This window comes from Sceloporus occidentalis, unplaced genomic scaffold (assembly GCF_023333645.1).
Source record: "Sceloporus occidentalis isolate IW3139 unplaced genomic scaffold, rSceOcc1.0.p SCAF_4, whole genome shotgun sequence".
Classification (NCBI taxonomy): Eukaryota; Metazoa; Chordata; class Lepidosauria; order Squamata; family Phrynosomatidae; genus Sceloporus; species Sceloporus occidentalis.
This window is the reverse complement of record NW_028316984.1, coordinates 80,031,927-80,058,931: the sequence shown is the minus strand read 5'-3', so window position 1 is coordinate 80,058,931 and position 27,005 is coordinate 80,031,927. Positions and strand designations below refer to the sequence as shown.

The 27,005-nt window shown below is 44.2% G+C and overlaps 1 protein-coding gene across 6 annotated transcripts in view; it reads right to left on the bottom strand.

Moving 5' to 3' along the window:
* Window positions 1-27,005, bottom strand: part of SPEG (striated muscle enriched protein kinase) — a 177,556-nt gene that overhangs the window by 48,761 nt on the left and 101,790 nt on the right. For all 6 annotated transcript variants that reach the window (XM_089520471.1, XM_089520477.1, XM_089520475.1 and 3 more), the window contains 6 exons: window positions 24,265-24,525; window positions 6,981-7,139; window positions 5,879-6,068; window positions 2,769-2,998; window positions 1,099-1,218; window positions 476-580 (listed from right to left, as the gene is read on the bottom strand). In XM_089520471.1, coding sequence (XP_089376597.1) covers window positions 476-580; window positions 1,099-1,218; window positions 2,769-2,998; window positions 5,879-6,068; window positions 6,981-7,139; window positions 24,265-24,525 — 1,065 coding nt within the window. The remainder of the gene's footprint in view (window positions 1-475; window positions 581-1,098; window positions 1,219-2,768; window positions 2,999-5,878; window positions 6,069-6,980; window positions 7,140-24,264; window positions 24,526-27,005) is intronic.

The following is a 27,005-nucleotide window of genomic DNA, read 5'->3' as shown; positions in this document are numbered from 1 at the left end:
AACAGTAACAACTGCACAATAAATTATATAAAATAATATAATTTGCCTATGTGCTGTATAGGCCACAAAATCCAGCTCTTCTTAAATCAAATTTGTTTGGGAGCAGGACAGAGTTAATAGATCCTGACAAAAACTAATCAGTGCTCATTTTAACACACTTTCGAATTAATTTATGAAAATATGTAACACCCCCATTCCTACCAGCAGCATACAGAGTGAGTGGGCTGTATAACACATAAATGACAGCTGTTTGCAATACAAGTGCCAGATTGTCTAGGGATCTGTCCAGTGACAAAAGCCAGTTGTCTCAGCAAAGACATCCTGCTCCCCACAAAGAGAACACAAGCAACAGAAAGCACCAGGCAGTTCATGTTCTGTGACTTCTTCATATACAAGATTCCCCTGTTTGGTAGCTTGGAAACCTGCCTTCTTCATAGTCTCATACCCACTAACTCATCTTCCTGGCCTTGCTTACCAATGGCTGAATCAAGCCACTTGGGCTTGTTCCATTTCAATGTGACAGCTCGGCCAGTGACAGCAACTATGGAAGGTGGTCCATCAGGGGGTGTGGGCACCACATCTGTAAGAGACAAAGCATGAACACCTCAGAGAGCACAGGAAAAGGCAAAAAACTAATATTGTCTGCTTTCTAATCTGAAATCATATTTCCTCATCCTTCCCTGCTCCACCAACTTCACCGGAGGATTTTGAAACCTCAGTGCTTATTTTCAGTTAATGGGTGCTTCAGTTACTTTCATCAATGGGTGTCAGGACCCAAGAATATCATGGTGTCTCCCACACATAGGAGATCAGGAAATGAAAACTGAGAAGTATCAAAAAAACATGCACTACCATAAAGTCAAAGAACCAGGAAATGAAAACTGAGAAGTATTTAAAAAAACATGCACTACTATAAAGTCAAAGAACCAGAATTGCCTGCAGCTACTGCTACAGAGGGGGACAGTGGTTTTGCCACAACACCTGAGGAGGTGTGTGCCTAGCCCAGCTTTCCAGATGTTTGGGCTACAGTTTCCATCATTCCCAACACTAGAGTGTTAGTTCAGATAAGGAGATCTCCTCACTACCTTTCATCCTTACCTGTAACGTAGAGGTGTGCATAGCAGGTGGCCTTGCCCACTTTGTTGGCAATGACGCTTTTATAGACCCCGGCATGGGCATGACTGACAGAGGGGAAGACCAAGCGGTGCACATCTTTGTCTGCAAAGGACAATGGAAGACAGAAGAGTTGGGAGGGGAGGGAAAGGAAGGGGCAGAGACCAGAATCACACAATCCTTGTAGGAAGGAATAGGAACACACATACACAAGAGAGTGGCAGACATGTTCTTGGGGAAATGAGAGATACATGTTGGGAGAGAGGTGGGAATCTTACAGGGGCTAATGGTAAGGACATGCTGTCTTACAGATTTGGTGGGCATTAGATGGGAGTAAACAAATCAACCATGATTCCAACCATCTCTCAGACTACCATGCTGCAAGGTGTGACAGAAGGAGCAAGCAAAAGAGTCCCAAGAAAGGAGCAAAAAGGGAGGCATACAAAATCTAACCTAAGTTGGGCATGGTTCACGCTGTGAGTGTTTCCAGAGGCTACCACAGGATCACCCTGTCTTGTGAGAGTTACAAAGGTTACCAAAGAAATAATAATTGTCTTCATTTGAAACCCTCTAGTGTTTTCACACCACAAATATATATTAAGGAGAAGCTGGCACAACTGGTTGTTTTTTTTAAATGACATTAGCATCCACCCATCTAGGAGCTGTACAAGTAGGAACATAGCTGTCCATTTCTATGGGAATTCAATAGGAGACAAGGCTGGCTGAAAACATTTTGATGCCTGAGGCGAAAAACAAGATGACTCATCTCCATATAGAAGCTAACAGAAACTGCAGGGAAAATCTTACTTGAAGATTGCTGATGGGATAGCATCTTCCTCCACAACTGAGAGCAGCAAGCTAGTTTTGGGGGGTGCAGGACAGGCGGTGTGGCACACATAGTTCTGTCCTCTACAAAGGGTTGGGATGGGATGAAGAAAAGTGAGGAAACTGCCTCTACTGTCAATAATATATACTACCTGAGTGGACTGCTTCATTCTAGTGCCAGGGCCATCCCTGATAGGAAAACGTCTTCATTGATTATCCCCATATTAATTTGTAAAGGGAGCAGATGGGTGTCACTTAATTTTTCCATTTCATGTACCAATATATTTTATTTATTTTATTTTTTATTTATTATGGTATTTATACCCCACTCTTCAGCCCTAAAGGCTATATTTCGGTATCTTCCTTCAATTGAGTACTGCCTTCTTTTAGTTTGCAGTGAGAAAGGGCTCAGATGGTACCCCAATTTCTGTTGGTGCTTTCCTATCTGGGTTGATGCCAGAGGTTGGCAAGCTGAGGCATTTGCTGTAGCTCTTGGGCCCACAGGGCACCTACTATCAGGACACCCCACTCTCCCATCCCAGCTTCTCTCTGCATCGCTGCCCCCTGCTCACTTGCCTTTTTTTCTGGCTGAGAAGATTTGGGCAAGAAAAAAGAAGGGGGAGGAGGAGGCACTTCTGCCAGCATAGCTACCCATCTCTTTCCTTTGCCAGTAAATAACCAGGCAATGGTATTGAGCAGGAGCTGCAGTTGGCAGGAAGGTGACCCAGGAGATAGTGGGTACCTGGCTCAAAGGTACTCCTCCAAGCCCTGTTTTACATGGCAGTTCCTGTACATATATGTGCATGGGAAACCCAAGGGAAGGAGCATACACTGCATCATCCTGCGCTCATCAGTGCTCTCAATGCGCCGGCCATTATGGAACCAGGTGATGGTGGGGTAGGGCAGCCCAGCTACTTGGCACTCTAGCACAGCCTCCTTGGATTCCAACACATCCAGGTCATGGAGTGGCCGCAAGAAGTCTGGCATGGTGAACCGTTCTACTTCACTCTCCCCTTGCTCTGGCTCCTCAGGGATGGATGGCATCTTTTCCAGCTTGGAGCTGCAAGGGAAAGAGAGATATCTAAATGACAACAGCTAGTTATACCACAGGCAGCCACCATGCTCATGGGGCAGATCACAGGAGCCCACAAAGGATAATCACAGAGGGAGCAAGTTACTTTTTTTCTGTGGGTAGTGATCAAAGGCCAGCCCTCAGGCCACATGAGCCCCCTGGCTGTTTCTCTGGCTCTTAGCCTCTTACCCCCCTGAATCTGCTATAGCCACTGTTTGATTGTTTATTTTAAGGTATGTTTTAAACTGTGAATTGTTTAATTGTTATTTTTAGGGGGGAATCGGATACTGGAATTTGGGACTGTACTGTTTTTACTTGTAAGCCACCCTGGTTGTCTCGGACAGAGGGCCGGGACAGAAATAATTTATTTATTATTTATTATTATTTATTAAAATTCCCTATCACCACTGGTTCATTGGTCAAATGCAGGTGAATTTCCCCTTCAGAAAGCCTCCAGGAGTGGACATCCATATTTTGAATATGTTCTGTGTTCTTCCTGCCCAGGTACTGTTTAACATTTTTAGAAGACTTCCAATAGGTGGAAGTATTGTGGGGTATCTTTTTGGCACTTTTGGCAGTCCATTTTGCCAAGGGGAGTCCCAAAGAGGGAAAATTGACCTCTGGGCCTGCTCCATTTGCCCATTCCTGCCCTACTCTGACTGAGCACAGAGAAAGTGACCTTCATAAGGAACCAAAGGTCATGTTTCACTGGAATAACCATGGCAGAATGTTCAAAACAAAATGCATCACTGCACTGGAATATTCAGTGTTAAGAACTGGAAATCAAGAGATTCCCAAGGGGTGGTGAAAATATCGACGTGGATTGCTGAATGATGGCTGGGTCAATCCCATCCTGTTGTGGGAGGCTGGGAGTGGGACAGGGACTCTGGAATCCCAGCTGTTTCATTTCGTAACCAACTGCTGAGGTCACCAAGGATGCAATGAGAAATCAGCTGGGGAATACACTTCTCTCAGGCAGCTTTGCAAATAGGAAATTACAGCGCTCTAGTTATCTTCACACTGTCTTGGAACAATTGGCACCCCATTTACTTCAATATGCATGCTGCATGCTGTGCCATGAGTACCAAAAATTGCTCCTTATCACCAAAGGAGCAGCTTTTGCCAGCCATGGGAGAGTATCCTGATTGCAGAGCGTATCACATTAACAAATAAGCCAGTTTACTTCTTCTGGCTTGAATTCAGGATCCAGGATGCCCCCGGGTGTTATCATACCTAAATTGCTGCTGATCTAGCCAGGATGCTGCTGCCTTGACCCATCCTGGATCGAAACCTTCGAAAAAGTGCTGGCTGAGTGAGGCTTTGACCCAGAATGCATCCGGGCGGCAGAATCCTGGCTAGATTGGTGGTGATTTAGGTATGATAACATCTGGGGGCATCCCGGATCCTGAATTTAAGCCAGAAGAGGTAAGACGGCTTATTTGTTAATGCAATAAGCTCATTAAACGGGGCTCATGCATTAAACGGGGTACTATATTGCATATTGAAGTGTTCAGGACTTTCTCTGCATTTAGGAGGAATGGAAAATGGTTGGCTCTAATGAAAGCTGAGCTGTTTGTGCAATCAAGACAATATCTTGGTTGTCTGGATAATATGTCTCACTCTCCTGGACACTCAGATAACTGCCTGTTCTTATGTGGTGCCAGAAATATCTGTTATTCTCTGTTACAACTGATTAACTCTCCTGGTTCTCCTGCATGTTATATGTAATCAGTTCAATTGGCCTTAATATAAAATGTCTTTATTTTGTCTCGCTAATGTCCCTTGTTTTAAGCATGCTAATTATAACTGCTCATGCATAAGGGGATCTATGCTCTGAAAAACATGCATTTACAAAACCTGGAACTGGATAACAGAAATAAAATACCCCGAGGAAGCCTGTGAGGGCTGCAAGCAAGGCCCATTCCCACAAAGACATCCCTTATTTATGTGTGTATGTGTTTGTGTGTCTGGCTGTGTGTGCGTACTTGGGAGCCAATGTGATATAGACTACATTCCAAAGAGCTGCATATCAGCTTGGGCCAGTGAGAATAGCAACTGGATCTGGTTCTCATGAATACAGAGTGACTCCCAGATTTAGCAATTCAGGAAAGGGTGGGGGGGATCATTAATTCACCTATGTCAACAGAGCAATCCGTTTAAGACTAATAAGTTAATATTACATAGAAGCCTCCCCCAACAGGGCATATGCTGAACTATAACAATAGCAATAGCACTTACATTTTTATACCATTTTATAGTGCTAAGCACTCCCTAAGCAGTTTACAATGTATTAGCCAATTGCCCCAACAAGCAGGGTACTCATTTTTCCAACCTACAAAAGGATGGAAGGCTGAGTCAACCTGGATTGAATTCACAATGTTTTGGCTGCAATACTGGCATTTAACCATTATGCCACCAGGACGATGTGTTGGACTACATGTCCCACCAGTCTTGCTATCTGAAAATGATGGATGTTGTGGTTCAACATATCCAGAGAAGTGCCAAGTTTTAGGCAAGGCTGCTATATAAGAATAGTTTTCAGCTGTTCTTTGCCTAATGTTAAGCCAGAGCTGGGAGGAAATAAAAATCTCAGTAGTTAGAAGCCAAAGAAAACAAATAATACTAATCTTTTCATCTGGAGGATCTAAAATACCCCAATCTTAAATACATTCCAGAAATAATAGAGTTCCAGGGCTTATATGAATAATAGATTAGATCAACATAACCAAATTATAATAAGGACCTGTCTTCTGGCAATGTCTTCACTACAGAAAGTATTAAAATGCCTCAAACTGCCCATGTCTGCTACTTATTGGTATGTTTCAGAAATTGCCACCCCACTCTATCACCCTCCCTTCTCACACTCACATCTGAGAGCTTGCTGCCGGACGTGGCTCCTCCACATATAGTTCTGCAGTGCATTCAGCTTGGCCATGCTTGTTGTTGGCAGTCACACCATACTGCCCCTCATCCTCTGAGCTCACATGCAGGAGGACCAGAGAGTGCAGTCCCCCATCCTGGTAGACACGTGCTGTTTCACCTTCTTGCACAGGCTGGCCTGTATCAGACACACCACAGTCATAATCTGGCCCAAAACTGAGGAGAGTACACAGAGAGGCACCCACCCTTGACAGATGTGAGTTGCATTTGGACTACCATAGGAAAAAGAAGGACAATTATGACCCATAGTTGATAGAATTCCCTTGCCTTCTCCTTCCTTCCTAGAGTTAGTTGTAAGAGGTACCTTGAAGTTGATGGAACGGCAGCAGCTAGGGCATATTATACCATACACATTAGTCTTACTGCAAATATGGGAGACTTCTTCCATCACCAACCTCTAGGTCAGTTACACATGGTCATGTCATTCAGAACTATAGCTAGGTTCAGAGGTGGGAACTAGGTATCCATTGGGTAAGGCCCACCATGAACTTGAGAATCATGGACTTTATGGCTTACTCTGTCGACATCACCAAAGTGGACATGAATAGATGGGAAATAGTCTTGCACATATTTGTCCTTTCATCACAGCCAAGACAGCTTGAATTTAGAGTATCAAATAATTCAAAGTCTCCTGTAGCAGGGAAAAATGAATCTATCAGTTTTGCTTCCTCCTGCATTCAAATTATTGTAAGTTTTGTTTCTTTCACTCAAATTTATGAAGATAATTTCAAAATAGGTAAGTTCTTGGCCAAATGAAATACGTATAGGTATACCCAGTATAAAGAGGCTCATGTTGCACATGTCTACCATAAAGCTGTTAATGATGAAAACTCTCTCAAAAACAGTCAACAACAACATGGTTGAATGCTTGAAGATTCAAATCTCAGCTTGGACAGATGAATCTGGCCATTGATTTAAACTCCTCAAATTCTTTCTGTCAAATGTAAGGGAAGATTACAAATTTGGGGAAGTTCTTATGGAGAAAATGAACCAAATAAAATTCTCACCCATCCCTAATGGGAACAATTACCAAAACGTGTCCAGGTTGTGGTTGGTGAGGGGTCCCCACTGATCTTGCAGTCAAACCGTGCTGCACGTCCTTCTACCACAGCCACAGACTCCAGTTTGCGGGTGAAGAGTGGCTGGTGTGATGGCCAGACTGTCAACTTGGCACTGCATGTCAGCTCATCTGTAAAACACAGTAGATGGTGAGCTACTGATATTCAGAGAACCTTGAAAACAACCTCTCCTTCATGTCTAAAGGCCTCAGCATCACCAGAGACACCACAGTCAGAAGCCTGCATCAGAATGGGGACAGGAGCTTGTGAAACAAGCTTGTGCTTTTTCTCTTGAACATGAGGTGATTGTGAGAATGTTTATGCTTATGAGGTACTGAGGACAGAAGGATAATAAGGGAAACTCTGTGAGTGGATGGTTAGGTTATTAAGAAAGAAGGTGGGCTAGGGATTTAAGAATGAAGAATTGATATTTAAGCTGCTTTATTGTTCTTCTGTGCCTTGAAGTCATTTCCTACTTATAATGACCCTAAAGCAAACCTAACACAGGGTTTTCTTGGTCAGATTTATTTAGAGGGGCTTTACTATTGCCTTCCTCTAAAGCTGAGAGGCATTTAAGATGATACTGAATCTTAAATAAACACCCTCAACGTTGTTTCTCAGACTTCCAATATCTCTAATTCTCTCCAGGACCTGTGAGCATGGGCTTCTAGAGACAGAATTAGATTGGATCAACTTTTTTCTGTCACTGCTTTTGTTGTTGTAATTTGTCATTAGATGCCCTCAAGTTGTCCCCGATTCTTGGCGCTCCTGTGGATGGGACACCTCCAAGACTCACTGTGCTCCACTGCTCTGCTGAGATCCTGTAAATTCAAACCTGTAACCTCCCTGATTGAGATTATCCATACCTGCATCTCTGAGAGAAAATGTGAGTGATATGAATAAAATGTGAATGAGAGGTTTTTGTCTGCATTTGCCCACCTTAGGCTCAAGAATAAAAAGAACTACCTATTTATTTCTCCTAAATGTTTCTGTTCCGTGATAACCAGGGCAGTGTAATTAGGAAAGCCAAACTAAAAATGGAAGACAGCTCCTTTACCTTTAATGGTTGTGTAGAAAAGGGAGCAAATAATACTTGCCCAAATTCTTTCTTCCATACAACCATTAAAAGTACAGAAGCCATCTCCAGTTTTCACTCTGTCAACCCTAGTACAGTGGACCCTTGTTATACACTGGGGTTTGGTTCCAAGATCCCCTGTGTATAACAAAATCTGTGTATGTTCAAGTCCCATTAAATATAATGACATAGCAAAACGGTGTCCCATATAAAAAATGGAAACTCAAGGTTTGATATTTGAAATGTATACTTTTTTGAACATTTTCAAATCGTGTATGCTTTTTTCCGTGTATAAAAAGGGTTGACGGTATACATATAGAAACAATGGAATAAGAACAGTATCAGGAGACTGAATAAGTGAATTAGACTGAATTTGACTGAAGTTGGGGGAAGATGAATGATAGGTTTCTTTCCATGGAATCTGCGCTCCTGCTGGTAGCTCCAGCCCAAGGCTTGCTCCCAGGGAGAAAGCCTGGGATCCTTTTGGCCAACACCAATCCCCTGGCATCACACCCCAACACTCCCACTGGGTGACACCTGGAATGAGGGTGCCACTGCTCAGAACCATTGTCAGTCTTTGACAATTCCTGGAGTACAGTAGAGATCCCAGCAGACTGGAGAAGGGCAAATGTTGTCTCCATTTTCAAAAAAAAAAGGGGGGGGCAGGAGGCCCAAATAACTATCTCCCAGTCAGCATAATATCGATACCAGGAAAGATTCTAGTGCAAATCATTAAACAGACAGCCTGTAACCACTTAGAAAGCAATGCCATCATTACTAATAGTCAGCATGGGTTTCTCAAGAACAAGTCATACCAGACTAATCTTATATCTCTCTTTTTTGATAGAGTCACAAGTTTGGTAGATGAAGGCAATGCTGTGGATGTAGCATATTTTGATTTCAGTAAGGCCTTTGGCAAGGTCTTTCATGACAAGGACCTCCTTTTAGAAAAAAAGCTAATAAAAGTTGGGCTAGACAGTGCAACTGTTAGGTGGATTTGTAATTGGTAGACTGACTGCACCAAAGGATACTCAGCAATGGCTCCTCTTCATCCTGGAGAGAAGTGGCTAGTGGGGTGCCACCTGGATCTGTCCTGGGCCCAGCGCTATTCAACAGCTTTATCAATTACGTAAATGGTAGAATAGAGGGCATGTCTATCAAATTTGTAGCTGACACTAAATTAGGAGGAGTTACTAATACCCCAGAGGATAGGATCAGAATTCAAAATGACCTTAACAGTTTAGAAAGCTGGGACAAAACTAACAAAATGAATTTCAACAAGGAGAAATGTAGGATACTACACTTGGGCAGTAAAAATGAAATGTATAGATACAGGATGGGGGACACCTGGCTTGACGGTAATACATGCAAAAGGGATTTAGGAGTCTTACATGTTTATCACATGTGAGACTGGAACTCTAAACCGAAGTGCTTCCATAGCAGAGTCACTTTGAATCCAAGGTAATTCATGTGATGAACTATCACACGTGAAGAATAAAATTGTGGTAATTACTGGGTCAAAGCGAAGCGAGTGCACATTGAATTACCACACCAGTATATACCATGCGGATTCAACTATTCGAATTGGGACCCTTGTGCATGCTCAGTGGGGGTCTGAACACATCGTGAACCTTTGCACTTCCGGGGTAAAGAAGGGGGCCACTTCCTAGTTCTACTTTCACGTGAATGCTAGCCTCATGTGAATGATGGCTTCATGTTCTGTGGGCTTTAGAGTCTGTTTTGGCACCCAAACTAGCACTCTTTTTCTGGGATATATGGTCTATTTTTGCAACCACACAAACAGCCTTTCTATGGGATATATGGTCCGTTTTTTCAAGTCACACAAGCAGCCTTTCTGTGGGATATATGTTCCCTTTTTTCCAGTCACACAAGCAGCCTTTCTATGGGATATATGGTCCATTTTTTCCAGTCACACAAGCAGCCTTCCCCAACGGCATCGGAAACAACCGCTTTCCCCCTCCTCGCCAGCATGTCTCCTGTCCACGTTAAAATGTGTATACATTCATTCCCCAGTAGCTCTCTGCCCTTTCCCCAGCAGCATTGGAAACAACTGCATTTCCCCTCGGCAGCAATGGAAGCGGGGGGGGGGGGGGAGTACCAGAAGCAAATGGGGCAAAATTGCAGCACGGTATCATGGAAAATATGGGACCTTGGAGTTTTGGGGGGCTGTACCGGGATGGAAGCAAAGTTGTATTTCACACCAGACCAATTCAGAGTAAAATCGAAGCAATTTTTGTGAATTCGCTTGTTACCGAATTCATAGAAATGAGGAGTCAGTCCAGCTTGACTGTGGATCCACCTCGGAACAACCCCCCATAGAAAGCAATCAGGTGTGATAATACATCACGTTATAATGTGAATTCGCATGGCTGGACCAGTAGTGACTCCAGAACTGAGCTGCAAAACCCCTCGTGTGATAAGGGCCAGTGTGGACCACAGGCTGAACATGAGTCAACAATGTGATGCAGCAGCTAAGAAAGCCAGTGCAATTCTAGGCTGTACCAAGAGAAATATAGTGTATAGATCAAGGGAAGTAATAGTACCACTCTATTTTGCTTTGGTCAGGCCTCACCTGGTATATTGTGTCCAGGTCTGGGCACTACTATTCAAGAAGGATATGAAAAAGCTGGAGTGTATCCAGAGAAGGGTGATCTTAATGGTGAATGATCTGGAAATCATCCCCTACGAGGAATGGCTTAGGGAGCTGAATTGTTTAGCCTGGAGAAGAGAAGGTTAAGGTGTGACATGATAGCCATGTTTAAATATTTGAAGGGATGTCATATTGGGGATGGAGGAAGCTTCTTTTCTACTGCTCCAGAGACTAGGGCACAGAGCAATGGATGAAAGTTACAGGAAAAGAGATTCCATCTAAACATTAGGAAGAACTTCCTGATGGTAAGAGCTGTTCAGCAATGGAACACGCTGCCTCAGAATGTGGTGGAATCTCCTTCTTTGGAGGTTTTCAAACAGAGGCTGGATGGCCATCTGTTGGGGGTGCTTTGATTGAGATTTCCTGCATGGCAGGGAGTTGGACTGGATGGCCCTTGCGGTCTCTTCCAACTCTATGATTCCATGATTCTATCTGAACTGTTATGTTTCTTTAGGGTATGTTTTTATTCCACTGTTTCAGTTTAAACCCTTACGTGATATATTTAAACTTTTTTTATGATATCAGTTGTCAGTTGTCTTCAGAACGCCACTGCCCTGAGTACTGGCATAAAAATATAGAAACAGACAGGAGTACAGAATCAGTACTTTGGAAATGATTTTTCTCCACTATCCAGCTTCACCCCATTAAATTGCAAGCTATGGCTTCCTAGGATTTCTCATCATCCAGGAAATCAAGTATTGAATTGAATTTCAAGCATTCTGTAACTCTATTATACAGTGCCCCTAATCACCATACCTTGGGAACCTGTCTATTTTCTTCTTCCTAATTGATTAACTGCCTAGGAAAGAACAGAAAGATTCTTCCCTGTAAGAAATAGGAGGAAGTTGATGTCATTCAAATTAAGCTAGAATCAATACAGTTTAGCGGGAAATCAAGGATATTTTTCAGCACCCTTTGCACTGAAAAGGGGGTCACAGAGAGGCATGTAGGGAGGATATGTCAACAAGCAGTCCCTAAAATTCAGTCAGTGGAAACAGTACTCTTGATCCTTCATATTTGTTGCTGACTCTTTAATGTAGGCTGGTGAATTTGGAAACCAAATCTTATGAAGAATGACTTGGGGAGCTGGATATGCTTAACTTAGAGAAGACTGAGTGGTGACATCATAGCTATCTTTAAATATCTGAATGGGTGTCATGTAGAAGATGGAGCTGGCTTGTTTTCTGCTACTCCAGAGACTAGAACATGAACCAATGCATTCAAATTATGAGAAAATAGTATCTACCCAAACATTAAGAAAAACTTTTTTTTACTATAAGAGCTGTTCAACAGCAAAATAGATTGCCTTGGAGGGTGCTAAACTTTCCATCTATAGAGATCTTTAAACAAAGGTTAGATGGGCATATTTCAGGAGTGATGTACAGTCGGCCCTTCTTATAAGCGGATTTGCCATCCGTGGATTTGACCATACGCGGATGGCAAATTGGGAAGTTGTCCCCAATGGTGGCGCACGTGCACGTGCGCCGCCATTAGGGACAACTTCCTTCTCCTCCCCTCCCCTCTTCCCTCCCTCTCTTCCCTCCTCCCTCCCTCCCCTCCCTCTTACTTACCTTGAAGGCCTCCGTTTGCCGCCGCCGCCGCTGCCACCACCGCCGTCACAGGAAAAGCAGAGTGGTGGTGGTGGCAGCAGAGGCCAAGCCCCGGGCTCCTCTCCGCCGCCGGAGAAGAGCCCGATGGCAGTGCTGGAGGCCTCTTGGCCCCGAACAGCACTGCCACCAGACCTTTCCTGTGGCAGCGGTGAGGAGGCACAGCCGCCATGCCGGAGGCCTTCAAGGCCTCCAGTGCCAGGATCCGGCCTCCGCCACCGCGGAAGGGCCGAATACCGGTGTTGGAGGCCAAGAGGCCCAGGCACCGATAGGCCTCGAGGAGGCCGGATGCTGGCACTGGAGGCCTTGAAGGCCTCCGGAATGGCAGCTGTGCCTCCTCACCACCGCCACACAAGAGGCCTCCAGCACCGCCATCAGGCTCTTCTCCGGCAGCGGCAAGGAGGCTGGGGCTTGGCCTCTACTGCCACCACCTCTGCCACCACCCGGCTTTTCCTGTGGCGGTGGCGGCGGCAAACAGAGGCCTTGAAGGTAAGTAAGAGGGAGGGAGGGAGGAGGGAAGCATGGGTAGGAAGGGAGGAGGGGAGGCCAAGGAGCTTTTGTTCCCAATGGTGACGCACGTGCACGCGTGCCGCCATTGGGAACAATTGGGACTTGAGCATACGCAGATTTTGGTATACACGGGGGGGGCCGGAATGGATCCCCCGCGTATACCAAGGGCCCACTGTACACATAAATGTTTGAAGGTCTGTGGAAATGAATTTTGGGTTGCCAATTCAGAAGCCCTGGATGTGGTTAACTTATGAGCCATCATGTTAATAGATTTTTTCCCCACTTCCAGTATGGCATAATATCCCTTCATGTGTGCTGAGAGAAAACAACTCGGTTGATCCAAATCTAGAGAGGGCAATTAGCATTTGTTTCAGAAGTCTCCATGATGATGAGCTCACTCTATTACTCCCTCTACTAAGCGTTGGAACTAAATCTTAATATCCATGAAAGACTCTGTATTAGTCAGGCAATAATGCTGGTAAAAAATACCAAAGAACTGTTTCTTGTAACCTAGCTCTGGCAATCCTGATACCAAGGTGAAAACAAACACCCACTTTAGGGTGTTATGCCAGTTTGGGAGCATGGCAGAGATGAGAAAGACTTGGAATACTAAGGCAACGCAGACCGTATCATTGTGTCAGTACTATATCTCACTTCTTCTATTCAGTGGTACCTGGGTTTTTTTTCCACATTTTCTTGAGGTCAATACATGCCTAGGCTTCTTATGATGGCTCTTTGGGATAAAATATGTACTCTTAGAATTTCAGATTTACTGAAGCTTTCCCTAGAAGATGCTTAATGTTATAACCACTCATCCTAAGCAATATTCATCTATCTTTTATGTTTCTTTCCCACATGTTGAGCTGTTTCTTTTTGCACAAAACAGATCAGATACACAGAAGATTATCGCACTGCGTTCTGAGAACGTTCTCATCACGTGATGAGAACGGAACGCATTTGAGTATACCGCACGTATGTGTTCCAATCGGGTTCTTAGAACGTTTAAATGTGTTCCAAATGTGTTCCAGGAGGGTACAGATTGAATGTGTTCCCAGAGAGCTGAAACGTGATGAGAACGTTCCAACAGAGGTGTGTGCGGTATTCTTATCTGTTCTCAAATCCGTTCTCTCATTCCTCCATCTCCTGATTGGCTGAAAGAATGACAGGCAGGGAGGGAGGCAGGCAGGCGAGCGACTGCAGTGAGGGAAGGAAGCTTATCGCATCGCGTTCCGAGAATGTTATTGGAACCCAATTGGAACAGAACACTTTTAACTTTACCGCACGTTTATGTCCCCATTGGGTTCCCATCGCGTTCTACATACCCCTCAAAGCGTTCCATATGTGTTCCTCGGAGGGAACGGATGAGAAAGTGATCCAAGCTTGTGGAAACGTTTTTAAAACGGTCCAAGAAATGTGAGAGCGGTAATGTAACCGTTCTTACTTCCGTTCTCATGATCTGCCTTGTTTTGATTGGCTGAACGGACTTCCCTCCCTGCATTCCTCCCCATTCCTAGAGCGTCGGTTTTCTTGCTCTCCCTGGGACTCATCGAGTAAAATAAATAGAGAAAAAAAATCAAGCCCCACCATTTGTGAGGGCTATGTGTAGATAGATGTGTGTATAATTATGGTATTATATATATGTATATGGAAAACTCTCTCTCTCTCGCTCTGTCTCTATCTCTATATATATACATACATATGTATATACAACATATATATATATATCTATAAGAAACATGTGAAATATGTAATAAATAGAAAACATGTTTTACACACACACACACACACACACACACACACATATATAAATGACATCTATATAGATTAGTAATATCAATGTTTGTATATATAGATAACTGGCAATATATATGTATATTTATATATTATATCTATATTACATATATATGTATATGTGTGTATGTGTAATATAGTATATATATATATATATATATATATATATATATATATATATATAAAAATATGTGTGTGTGTGTAATATATATATTATGTATATATTACATATTTATGTGTGTGTGTGTGTGTTTGTCTATATGTGTATATAAAAAATCAAGGCAGTGTTTGAAAACAATTTTTTTCTGGGAAATCCTTTCCTTCTGTGCATGTGGTACTCATGGACAATAATACACTGTATGTCATCTTTATGTATGGTCATAAAGATGATTGTAGTAGTTTTTTTGCATTAATGATTAGTTGTCACAATACATGATGGACGAGATAATAAATAAAACAATGTGGTTGAGGTATCATTTCAGTAATAATGGGCCAAAACTTAGTACTGCAGCAAATAGGTCCAATACGATCAAAAGCTGTATTACTGGTATGTTGTACGTGGTGCGTAAAATATGTAAAGTGTTGATGATTGTTGACTTCTTATCTTGCACCTTTCTTAGATTTTCATGTCATCCATAATATGTAACCTTATCTTAGTAGTTAAAAAGATCCTGACATGGAGCTTTTTTTTAGGAAAGTGAAATTAACTAAATTTATCACAACAATCCTCAAGATGAATTGTGTGTTAATGGATGGTCATGACCACGGTATTCCCTGATGACATGGATCAGAATACTATGCTTTCATTGTAAAAATGGAGTTTTTTGCATGTCGAGGAGGTAATATAATAATGTAAGGTTGAAAAAACATGAGCCAGCAGAGGCTGGTTACAACAAAATTGTATGGGGACGTTATATTTTGTGTCTTTTTAATTCTTTCTTCACATCCATAATGAAGCATTTTCTAGCATCATGGAGTAGGAAGAGTCCACAAGGGCCATCCAGTCCAACACCATGCCATGCAGGAAATCACAGTCAAAGCAATCCTGACACATGGCCATCCAGTCTCTGTGGGAAGACAAAAAGAGTTTCTTTGGGCATGCAGAAATTGGATATCCACATTTCATTATCCCAGTTTTGGAGGACTTCTGTGCTCCACCAGTTGGAACGCGCGCGGGGTCTCACCCACCAGCGAGGGATGCGAGGCCAGGTGGACATCCATGCGAGACAACCAGTAATATTTACATTTCCACTGCCAGCTAAAATTAACAATTTTCTTAAAGCAGCTTTTCGTCGCTTCAAGAGAAATAGAGTTTTTGCAGTGTGACTTCTTCTCCTCCGTCTTTGCTCTTCATCAATCTTTATAATACTGCACAGTAGCTCCAAAAACACTTCCTTAGACGCCAACTTTACACCCCACAAAAGGTCACCCGATTCAGTTCCGGGTGAAAAGGAACAGTAGAGTGATTACGTCATCATTACAAGGTCCTCCGAAATAAATACGCATGCGCGAATATTGAAACGTTCTCATACTTATCACGCTTCCTATAAGGACAAATGCGGTAAATTGTGTTCCCGTTACGTTCTCGGAACGCTTTACATTTTCGAATGCGATAATATCCGTTCCCATAACGTTACATCTTGAAATGTTTTGGGAACAGAATAGAAACGTTTCAGGCACTGATGCGATAACCTTCAAGGTGTGTGTGTGTGTGAGGGGGGAAAGAAGGAGGGGGGAAGGGAGGAAAGTTGGGACAAGTGAGAGAAGAGGAAAGAAGGGAAAGAGAGAGAAAGAGAGAGGGAAACAGGGGGGCCAGAGCAGAGAGCAAGAGGGAGAGGGTCTGGCTGCTTCTGCGGGGGCCTCTAGTGTCATGTCCAGCGGGGCTCCTGTGCTGGCAGCCTGCAGGAGGCAAGGATGGCAGGGATGCCCAGGACCTTCTCCTCCTTCCCTCCAGGAAGGAACCCACAAAAGCTCCTCTGTTTGGAGCAACACACAAAAGCAAGCAAACAACTCCCAGAATTCCATAGCAAAGAGCCAGACAAGAATTAAAGCGGGGAGGGAAGCTCACAGGCCCCACCTGGAATATTGTGTCCAGTTCTGGGCACCACAATTCAAAAAGGACATTGAGAAACTGGAGCGTGTCCAAAGGAGGGTGACTAAAATGGTGAAAGGTCTGGAAACCATGCCCTACAAGGAACGACTTAGGGAGCTGGGGATGTTTAGCCTGGAGAAGAGAAGATTAAGAGGTGATATGATAGCCCTGTTTAAATATTTGAAGGGATGTCACATTGATGAGGGAGCAAGCTTGTTTTCTGCTGCTCCAGAGACTAGGACCCGGAGCAATGGATGCAAGCTCCAGGAAAAGAGATCCCACTTCAATATTAGGAGGAACTTCCTGAGAGTAAGGGCTGTTCGACAGTGGAACACACTCTTTCCTCAGAGTGTGGTGGAGTCTCCTTCCTTGGAGGTCTTTAAGCAGAGGCTGGATGGCCATCTGTTGGGGATGCTTTGATTGTGATTTCCTGCATGGCAGAATGGGGTTGGACTGGATGGCCCTTGTGGTCTCTTCCAACTCTATGATTCTATGATTCTATGAAGGCACACTTTACATGCGCACACACACAGGAGGCAAAAGGGTGACAAGCAGCCAAAATGGGGAATTGGGATGACAGCAGAGGACTCTTCTTTTCTAACCGGTTTAAAGAGCTGCTATGGCTGCCGGGGCTCTGCCCTTGGCCCAGTCCCCTTCCTGGCAACTTGCTTTCCTTCGGCTTGATGAGACCTGCATGGAGCTCCTCCTTCTTCCCAGCCTTGCAAAGGAGGTTTGGGATGTAACTTGCAAGGCTCATCTCTCCCCATTTCTCTTTCTCCCTGCCTTCCTCCCGATCCCTCCTTCTTCCCTCCCTTCCCTTCCTCCTCCTTTCCCCCCTCTCTCTCACACACACACCCCTTCCCTCACTGCAGTCGCTCACCTGCCTGCTTCCCTGCCTCCCTGCCTGTCATTCTTTCAGCCAATCAGGAGACGGAAGTGGCCTTGTTGGAATATGTTCTCGGAACGGTTTCAGGTATCGCTGTGCGGTAAAATGCAGTTCTGATCACGTTCTGATCACGTTCTAGTTTACTAATGCAGTAATATCTGTTCCAGGAACGTTCTCATCACGTGATGATACGGAACGTTCTCAGAACGCAGTGCGATAATCTCCACAGACATTAATTCACACCTTGTACAGTCGACTCTCCAAGTACATGGACTTAAAATCTGTGGACTAGGAAATCTGCCCGGGTGTGTGTGTGTGTGACTGCTATTAATCTCAATGGGGCACATACACTGCATGCACACGCCCCCCCATGCACATGCCCTATTCAAGCTTATGGGCTTGAATATGCACAAGATTTTGAACTCGTGAGGGGGGGGGGGGTCCAGAACGGATCCCCCACGAGTTCAAAGGGGCAACTGTATATGTCCAGACTTCCAAACCCAATGGGCATTCTTGTGCTTTTTGAAACTATGTGTTGGGCCTGAGCAAGTGCAGCAAGGTCCGGAAACCATACCCTGGTGTGAGTGACTTAGGGAGCTGGGTACCCAAAGAAGAGAAGATTAAGAGGTGACATGATAGCCATGTTTAAATATTTGAAGGAATGTCATACTGAAGATGGAACAAGCTTGTTTTCTGCTGTTCCAGATACTAGGACATGCAGCAATGGATTCAAACTACAGGAAAAGAGATTCCAGCTCAACATATGGAAAAAAAACTTCCCAATGGAAAGAGCTGTTCAACAGTGGAACATGCTGCCTTGGAGTGTGGTGGAGTCTCCTTTGGAGGTTTTGAAACAGAGGTTGGACAGCCATCTGTTGGGAGTGTTTTTATTGTGTATTCCTGCATGGCAGGAGGTTGGACTGAATGGCCTTTGTGGCCTTTTCCAATTCTATGATTCCAGCCACAGAGCTAGAAAGGTGCACCTAGGCTCTATACAGACTGGCACTTTGTGCACAGCATCAGCATGGTGGATGTCCTAACTCCGTCCCTAGGGTCTCATTTTGGCATGCTCCACTCTACATGGCGTGCACTATTATGGCGTGATTCCAGTGCTGCATCTACACTATGCAGCACCGAAGCAGGTTGTAAAGCCATGTGCGCCATTGGCTATGGTGCCCCTTGGAGAGTGCAAAATGGAGCTGCTTTTTGCGGCTCCTTTTTGTGCTCTCCAGAAGCTGGATCGGGGCCACGGTGTGAGGTTGCTGCAGCCTCAATCCAGCCAGTAAAGGGGCAGCTGCATGCTGCCCATCTGTACAGCCCCCTAGTGCAGTGTTTTCCAAAGTGGGTGGCATGCAGTGGAAAGATCTAAGGGGGGGAAGGGATAGCAGGGGGGCAATGAAAGGAAGAAGAGGGGACAGCGGGGTGTGTGTGTGTTAAGTCAAAGTAGTGGTGTGCAAGAAAGACAAGAGGAACCAGCGGCCTTAAGTGCCATTATGAGGGTGAGGGCTGAATGAAACATCTTTTCAGGGCCCCTTAAAATTATTGCACTGCCTTACTGATCACTTCTGTGGTGGTGTCTCCCACTCTTCACCTCCTCATGTGAGCTCACTCCCTTAGCAATGTCTTTTACTAGTAGTGGTGGTTGGGAAATTCTCACAAGGCTTGGGTGCAGGGCGTTGCTTCTGTGGCTATGAGTGGCTCTATTTTGGGACAGACTGACTGACTTGAGCAAGGAGTTAGAGCATATAGTGGTGAGGGAGAGGTAGTGGAAAAAAGGAGCTTTCAGATTTGGGACCCTGCTTAAGCTTTGTGAGCTTTGCCAGTACTTGGCTGGTAGGCTGGAGCTGCGCTGCTGTTACTGCCTTCTTTCATCAGACAGTCTGAGAGAAGATTCAGCAGAAAAAACAATGTTGTTAGAACACTTGAAACTTTGTGGGGGTATGCATGTATCTGGGGAAGGAGGCGGAGGAATATCTGGGGTCAATTCTTGGATAGAGTCTTTTGCCTTGGAGTGGCTCCTGTAGTTATATCTCCCCTTTTCCCCATCCTTGGCAGTCTCCAGAGCATGTAGCCCCTGTAAACCAGCTACATATGCACCAGCTGCACCCCTCTCCAGCCCAACAAAAGATTGAGAATCCTTCCTTGATGGGGAGAAACATCGCCCTTTATATTTGGTCACCTTGGGAGCAGCAACTGAGAAACTGCCTGAGCAGTAGTTGAGAGGCCTCTTGACTACATTGGCCTTTGTCACAAGCCCAGCATAGGCACAGCCAGCTGCTCAGCTGCTGCTTCCAGAGTGACTGGGTGGCAAAGGGACTAGCCACCAAGATTGGTTGTTTTGAATTTGCAGTAGAACAATAGACCTAATATCAAGAGATATGAGGGGGTACTTTGGTTGTTATCAAAGAGGAAAGGGGTGGTAGCCCAAAAAGGTTTGGGGACCACTGACTTAGTGTCTCCTATTGGGCAGCTAAAAGATGTAAAGCCCCTTTCAATGCCAATCTTTGGAGATCCTCACATGCCTGCAGCATGCTGCACATACTACATCCATGCCTTTTCAGGGTGTGGTGAAAGTTAATGCATGAACTTCTCAAGGGGAAGGAAAGTATACCACTCATAACTCAACCTGCCTGGCTGGCTTCCTGCCCTCTCTTTTTAAAAACAAGCCATTTTGGAACAGACTGACTGACTGGAGCAAGGGGTTAGAGCACACAGTGGTGAGGGAGAAGTAGTGGCAAAAAGGAGCTTTCAGATTTGGGACCTTGCTTAAGCTTTGTGAGTTTTCCCAGGACTCGGCTGGCAGGTTGGAGCTGTGCTGCTGTTACTACCTTCATTCATCAGACAGGCTGAGAGAAGAGGCAGAAGAAGAAGCAATGGGGGGATGCAGACTGCCCAAAAAGAGTTGTCTCCCGCCACCCTCGTTTGTTGCATGAGGGAGCCGCAGCGGACAAACTGTGTGGCTCCCCCGTGCAACAAAAAGAAGCTGCAAAAAGCGGCTTCTTTCTGCGGCACCATTATGATGCCACAAGGCGGCAACGGCACACTTGTGGCGTCATGAAGGCACCAAGATGTGCGAACGCTAGGCGTCCGTCATGTCAAAATAGCGGCGCCCATGTGTATAGGGTGCCGCCATTTTTACGCCCCCGTCACGTGCGAGGGGCGTTTGAAAGCGCCACCCCTCGCACGTGATGGGGGCGCCTCATAGCGCCCGTTTCAATCGGGAGCTGCCACATCTTTATCCCGTGGTTACTGAAGTTCCTTTTATTATTCTTACTCTAAAAATATATTAACCTCTTTCTGCAACAATATGGTGTTTATTCTCTGTTTTAACATCCAGGCAGCAAAAGTAAACTCCATTTTATTCCAATAGATATGACTGCAATTATTCAAGTGAGTTTAAAATGCCAAACTCCACACGCTTGGGGAATTTTTTAAAAACATTTGCAAACATTTATCTTCTTTTAAGAGTTTAATATATTAGGACATAGAATAACTTTTAAAGCATAGGATGGTGGGGAGTGGAGAGAAGAAAAGAGGATTATGACATATGCAGGGAAGGCAAGTTCAGATGGTAATGACATCTGGTTTTCTGGTTGCCACAGTGAAAACTAGAGATAACTCACGTACATTTAATGGTTGTATAGAAGATGAATTTTTAGCAGATATTGCTTGTCATACAACCAGATAACAAGAAACATTTGCTGAAATTCTCTCTTCTAGATAATTATTAAAGATAGAGGCATTGTCACCAAATTTCAATCTATCAACACTATCTGGCCTAGAATTATTCAGTGTATCCCCCAACAATTCATTCATATGTTGCTTTTACCACTTTCCTTTAATTAAACCTAGGAAGCAATTAGTCACAAATAGCAAGTTATTTGTAATTCATTTCCTCCAAAAAATAAGTGTAGATAAGTGATTATTCTAATGGGATCTGGAATAATTTTGCACCTGTTAAATACTGTATTAAGTTTTTAAAAACTTGTCATAATTTTATGTTTCACTGAGATTTGTGGGATTTTTGATGAATAGGATTGCATTCATCATTGCTAAGATAGGGGGGAATCTGAAGGGTTTGTTTTTTAAGTGTAATCTTTATTCTCAAAATTAGTGTTACATCTCCTTCAGTCCCATTATTGGGGGGAAAGGTGAGAAACAAATATATAAAATTGTTGTTATCATCCAGTTGAATGGCTGTCAGAATCTTTTTTTAAAAGAAACAAACCTGATATTTCTGAAGCAAAAGAGTGTTGTATTTTAAAAGCTGCAATAGAAGTCTAATTTTCCTTTTTTAAAAAAAATGTGCATTGTTCTTAGGTATCACTGCTAGAGTGTAAAGGCAGGTCTGGACATACTGTTATAACAATCTCTTCTCAGTCCTATGGATAATTTATTTTATTTGTGTATGCTGACATGGATGTTCAATTTTTAACGTGGAACATTCATTTTTTAAAAAAAATAACTAAACCTTTTAAATTGTTTTAGGCCTGGTACAAATGGACAGCTTCGTGCCGCCTGTCTTTCCCCGTCATTGGTGCCGCAGCAGCCGCACCGCACTCCATCTATGCGCTGCCATAAAGGGGAAAGGTGCTGCCATGATGCCACTTCCTGGAAGTGATGTCCAGACAGTGCACGGTGGCAACATCATCATGGTGGCCGCCGTGTGGACAGGAGGCCGCCATGATGACGGAGTCCGTACAGACTAGGGTTCCAGAGTGTGCGGTTGGTATGAGCTCCAGAACCCTAGAACTGGCACGGGCACGCCGCTCCCTGCCCATCTGTACCAGGCCTACATTACTTTATTTTAGTTAATTTCAAGAAATGAGAAATAAGTGACATTTACCTATTAATTTAGAATACTTAAAGCCTTCATCCTTATGCCAAAAAGGCTCCCAGAGTGGTTTACACATAGTTCATTTGACAGTTCTTTGCCCTCACTGTTACAATCAAAAATGGTAAAATTGAAAATTTTCAAATTTAAATGTAAAAAAATAAAATAAAATTGAAATGACGGTAACTACTTTGGGGAATAGGAAGTATAACTATTTACATTTTAGAAATTTGTTTCTAAGCACAGGACTGAATAGAGCTTCTCGCTCTCAAATGTGTAGTTTTAGCATTTTCTATACCACAGAGGTAGGGAAGTCTGCTCCTCCGGGTATTTTGAATTTTAACTCCAAGATGCCCCAGCCAGCATGGCGAATACTAAAGAAAGAATTATGGCAACATGCTTACTCCCACTCTGCGTTGTAGAGGAGGGCCTGAGCTAGCAGTATTTTTGTGGTTGTTGTTGTGTGCCTTCAAGTAATTTCTGACTGAAGATGATCCTAAGTTGAACTTATCACTGGGTTTCCTTGGCAAGATTTGTTCAGAGGGGGGTTGTCTTAGCCTTTCTCTGAGGATGAGTGTGTGTGTGACTTGCCCAAGGTGACCCAGTAGGTTTCCAGGGCCAAGCAAGGATTCAAACCCTAATCTCCAGAGACTTAGTCCACTACAAAACACAGGCTTGGGTTAAAACCTTACTGTTCCCAATTTGTGCCTCTAACACTTCTACTAATAGGATCCAACTAGACCCTGAACAAAATTTTGAACACCCCAAACACATAGAGGAAAACAAGGTTGGAGGCAGCTTTTTGAGGACAACCTACCATTCAGCTTGACTCCCCCCACCCTTTATAATGGCATCCACACTTGTTGGACTGGATGACCCTTGTGATCTCTTCCAACTCTATGATTCTATGAATGCTGCAGTGAACTGAGGTTGTAAATCTATCTGTACACAAGAAAAGGCCTCATGCATTGAACTCCAAGAAACTCATTGCCAAGCAGAATTCATAGGACTACATAATGACGAGTGTGTATATGTATATGTATGTACCTTCATGTAACCTGTTGGCTTATGGATTTCAGTTTGCACTCCTGAATTTCATAGTTTGTACTCAAGTGTAGTTTAGCTATTTCCTTCCTCTAAAATATAGCCTACAGCACCTGATTTTCATTTGCAGTTTCCCAGCCAAATACTAACCAGGACTGACTCTGCTTAACTTCCAAGATCTGATGGGATCTGGTGCCTCTGTGCCTAGGGAATAAGCCTGAGATAGTAATTGTATAAATACCTGTTTTCTAGATAGGCGTGAACTGTATATTTTGAAGTAAAAACTCCCAAATTTCTACAGTGAGACATCCCAGGTTCTATGGCATGCTTACTGCTTTATATCTTGTTAGAGATCTTGCTGTTAATACAGGTAGGTGTAGCACTTTTTAAGAGGTGTGCCTATTCTCACTGTCCAAACAATTAGAGCTGTATTTACAACATCAGCATCACAGAGATTTATATCAGGGTCACCCTGTTGCAATTAGGTTTCCCAACTGACCAAGAAGACAATTCAACTAAGCTTTCTGCCTTTGGGAACAATTTGTTATTGAAGAATAAGTAGGTCACGTTTTTCACATTGGAGCTAAAATCAGATATTCATACGTGTTTGTCAGACTCCTATTCAAGACAGAGCTACAGTGATGGGCTGAAAAATTAGCAAACCTAGCTACAAGCAACCTTAGCCTGTGTTGTCTTTTTCTCCTCAACTGCCACAATCTTGGTCAGTGCAGCATATCCTTCCTTACCTTTGGCTGTGCTTAGCTTGCATGTGTAGATGCCACTGTCATCCTCATGCACAGAGGTAAGCAGAAGCTTGCACTTGCGTCCATCGAAATGCATCTTGCACTGGAGCAGGGCAGGCTGAAGCAGGCGCCCCCGCCACAGCCAGTCCACATCCACATCAGGTGGGCCAGTCACCAGGCACTCGAAGATAGCCGCATCCCCAGCCCCCACCACCACGTCCTGCAGCGGAGCCAGTACTGCCAGGGACTGGGTCTCAGGGTGCACTGGGGAGAAGGAGGGGAGGGGTGAGGAAGGGAGGAAGAAACGGAAAAAGAGAGAAAGAGATGTGTCTCTGAGCAATGGAACAAAAATAGGAAAAGATGCAGGGCATAAGGTGAGGAAAGCATGTAGTGGGTATTCGTGACTAAGCAAAGTTTCTAAGCTGTTCACTATCTTGTTGACTAGAACCATCAGCAAGAATACACTGTGTTTCGCTCCTCAACCCTCCTGTTAAGTGACATGCAGTGCACTGATGGAAGGTAAAGCAAAGTTGGGTTTGACACACTGACTGTCTTCACTCTCAACACACTTCCAGCTACAGTCCCTGTCAGTATTGCCTTGGAATCAGCATAATTTACATAGAAATCTAGTAGCTTCCCACTTTCCCAGGACAGGTCTGAGGTGTGGCTTTCAGCAAGAGTGGTGTAAAATATATGGGAAATTGATGTCATCTCTTCTACAAATGATCTTAGATGGCCATGATGCAAAGGAACAGGAGGCATATATAATCTTACACTTCCTTTCTCTCTCACAGCTTAAATATTCAAAACCACTCTGCGTGGTTTAAATGGGGGAAGCTGATTCACTAACTTTAATTCTAGGGATGAATTAGGGTCAGGGTGTAAAGCTATAAGAACTAAACTGGCCTCATAGCAGTAGTATGCTACTTTAGTATTCTAGTGACATCTTTCCTCTGCTCACTGGGGAACCACCTATGTGTAAATTACACACACTTCAAAACTAGAAAATTAGGGCAAATCACAGCAAATACTTCTGCACATTCCCTATTTTAATATTTTAATAATAAAGATGAGAGTAGCGTTCCCATTCCTCCAAGACAAGAGGCTGGACCCCTACTGGAATATGCCCCAGCTGGAATGGTTTTTGCCCTGAAAGCTGGCAACCTATTAGCCACTGCAACAGGAAATGAATAATGGAGAAAGAAAGGCAGCCATATTCAGAAGCAAATTAAACCTGGATGAAAGAATGATAGAATATGAAGAACACAAGAGCAGGATATGGAGGTAAGAAGGGGACATGGGGAAGAGGGAGACAGGGATCTGTGCTAGGAACAAACCACACAGCACTTTTACCAAACAAACAGACTTTATTTCTTCTACAAAAAAGGGCTTCACCATATCCCAGCCCCTGTGAGACCCTCCCAGAGAGAGGGCACAATGGTGGTAAGAGACTGTATCCATGGCCTCCTTCATTCAAGATGCTCCATAACCCAGATGACCTAAGTCTAATGGGCTCTCATTGTTTCCCTGAGCCACCCCATCCCAAACTGCTCTGGGCAAAGGTCCTTTTCCTAGTCAGTTTGTGCTGTCCAGAGATTTTGTGTGGGTAAGGATGCTGCCTCTTGCAATGCTGAGCTATGCCTTCTGTCCACAGTGACCTTCAGGGATAGGAGGACAACAGCAAAACCTAAACTTGACCTAATCCTTTAAAATCTGCCTCATTTTAGTGCATGGGTTTCATGGGGAGCACAGACAGGGAGAAGACAAGTTAGTGCTCTACCCCAGGCCCCTGGAAACAGGGCTGTGCAAACAGGGGCAAGGAGACATGGACACACGGAGGAAACAAAGAGCACCAGACGTTGGCCACACTTTAGGCCAGACAGAAATGGATGTTGGCATGGGGATTACGCACCATCAGCACTTAGAGGTGTAATGCCTGGTACGCAGGCATGGTGCCCACCACTGGAATTATATACCCTAGAGTACATCACAGGGAGACCAATTTGGATAGAGGCTTCCTGCCCAACCACTATGGAGATGCCACAGATTAGTTCAGCTTGCACAGCTAGGGGGTGCCCAAAACTACTCTCCCACCCATGATGCCCCACTCCCCCAGCTGCAACCAGGCCCTGTGGGTCCAGGTGAGTCTCGGCGCTGGCCATCCAGTGGGTGGGGGCAGGAACCAAGCCTTGCCAGCCTGGTTTGTTCAGTCACGCTGGGAGCAGAGGCAACTGCGCAAGTTGTCTGGCTAGAGTGACCCAAGGGTCAGCAGTACCTTAGCTCACTCTCCCTGTACAGACAAAAACACAGTCAGCAAGCGAAGGGTTAGTGTAGCATGATGGATACAGAGGCAAAGCACAGACACATTCACACATGCTAGGTCTAAGCAAAAGTGTGCACAGCATAGCTATAAAGACACTGCCTGGCAAAGCAAAAGTATTAGACCACCACATCTGCACATAAACACTTGGCTGACAGTGTCCCTTTGGTCGTATCACCCACTTCCACACTGAAACCAGACAGAACCCACCACAAGAAGCATCAGACTCTTCTTCTAGTCTAGGAAAACATGCCACCTAGGAAATTCTACATATGCATAAATCCTAGGAATGGATCCTGCAAGTATTTTCCCATCCTGCAGAGCAGCCTGGCACTCTTTCCCCAAGACATGAAACAATGAGCCAACCAAAGGGGGTTTCCACTCAGCACAAGCAGAAAGCAAAAAAAGACTAGTCAAAATGTAA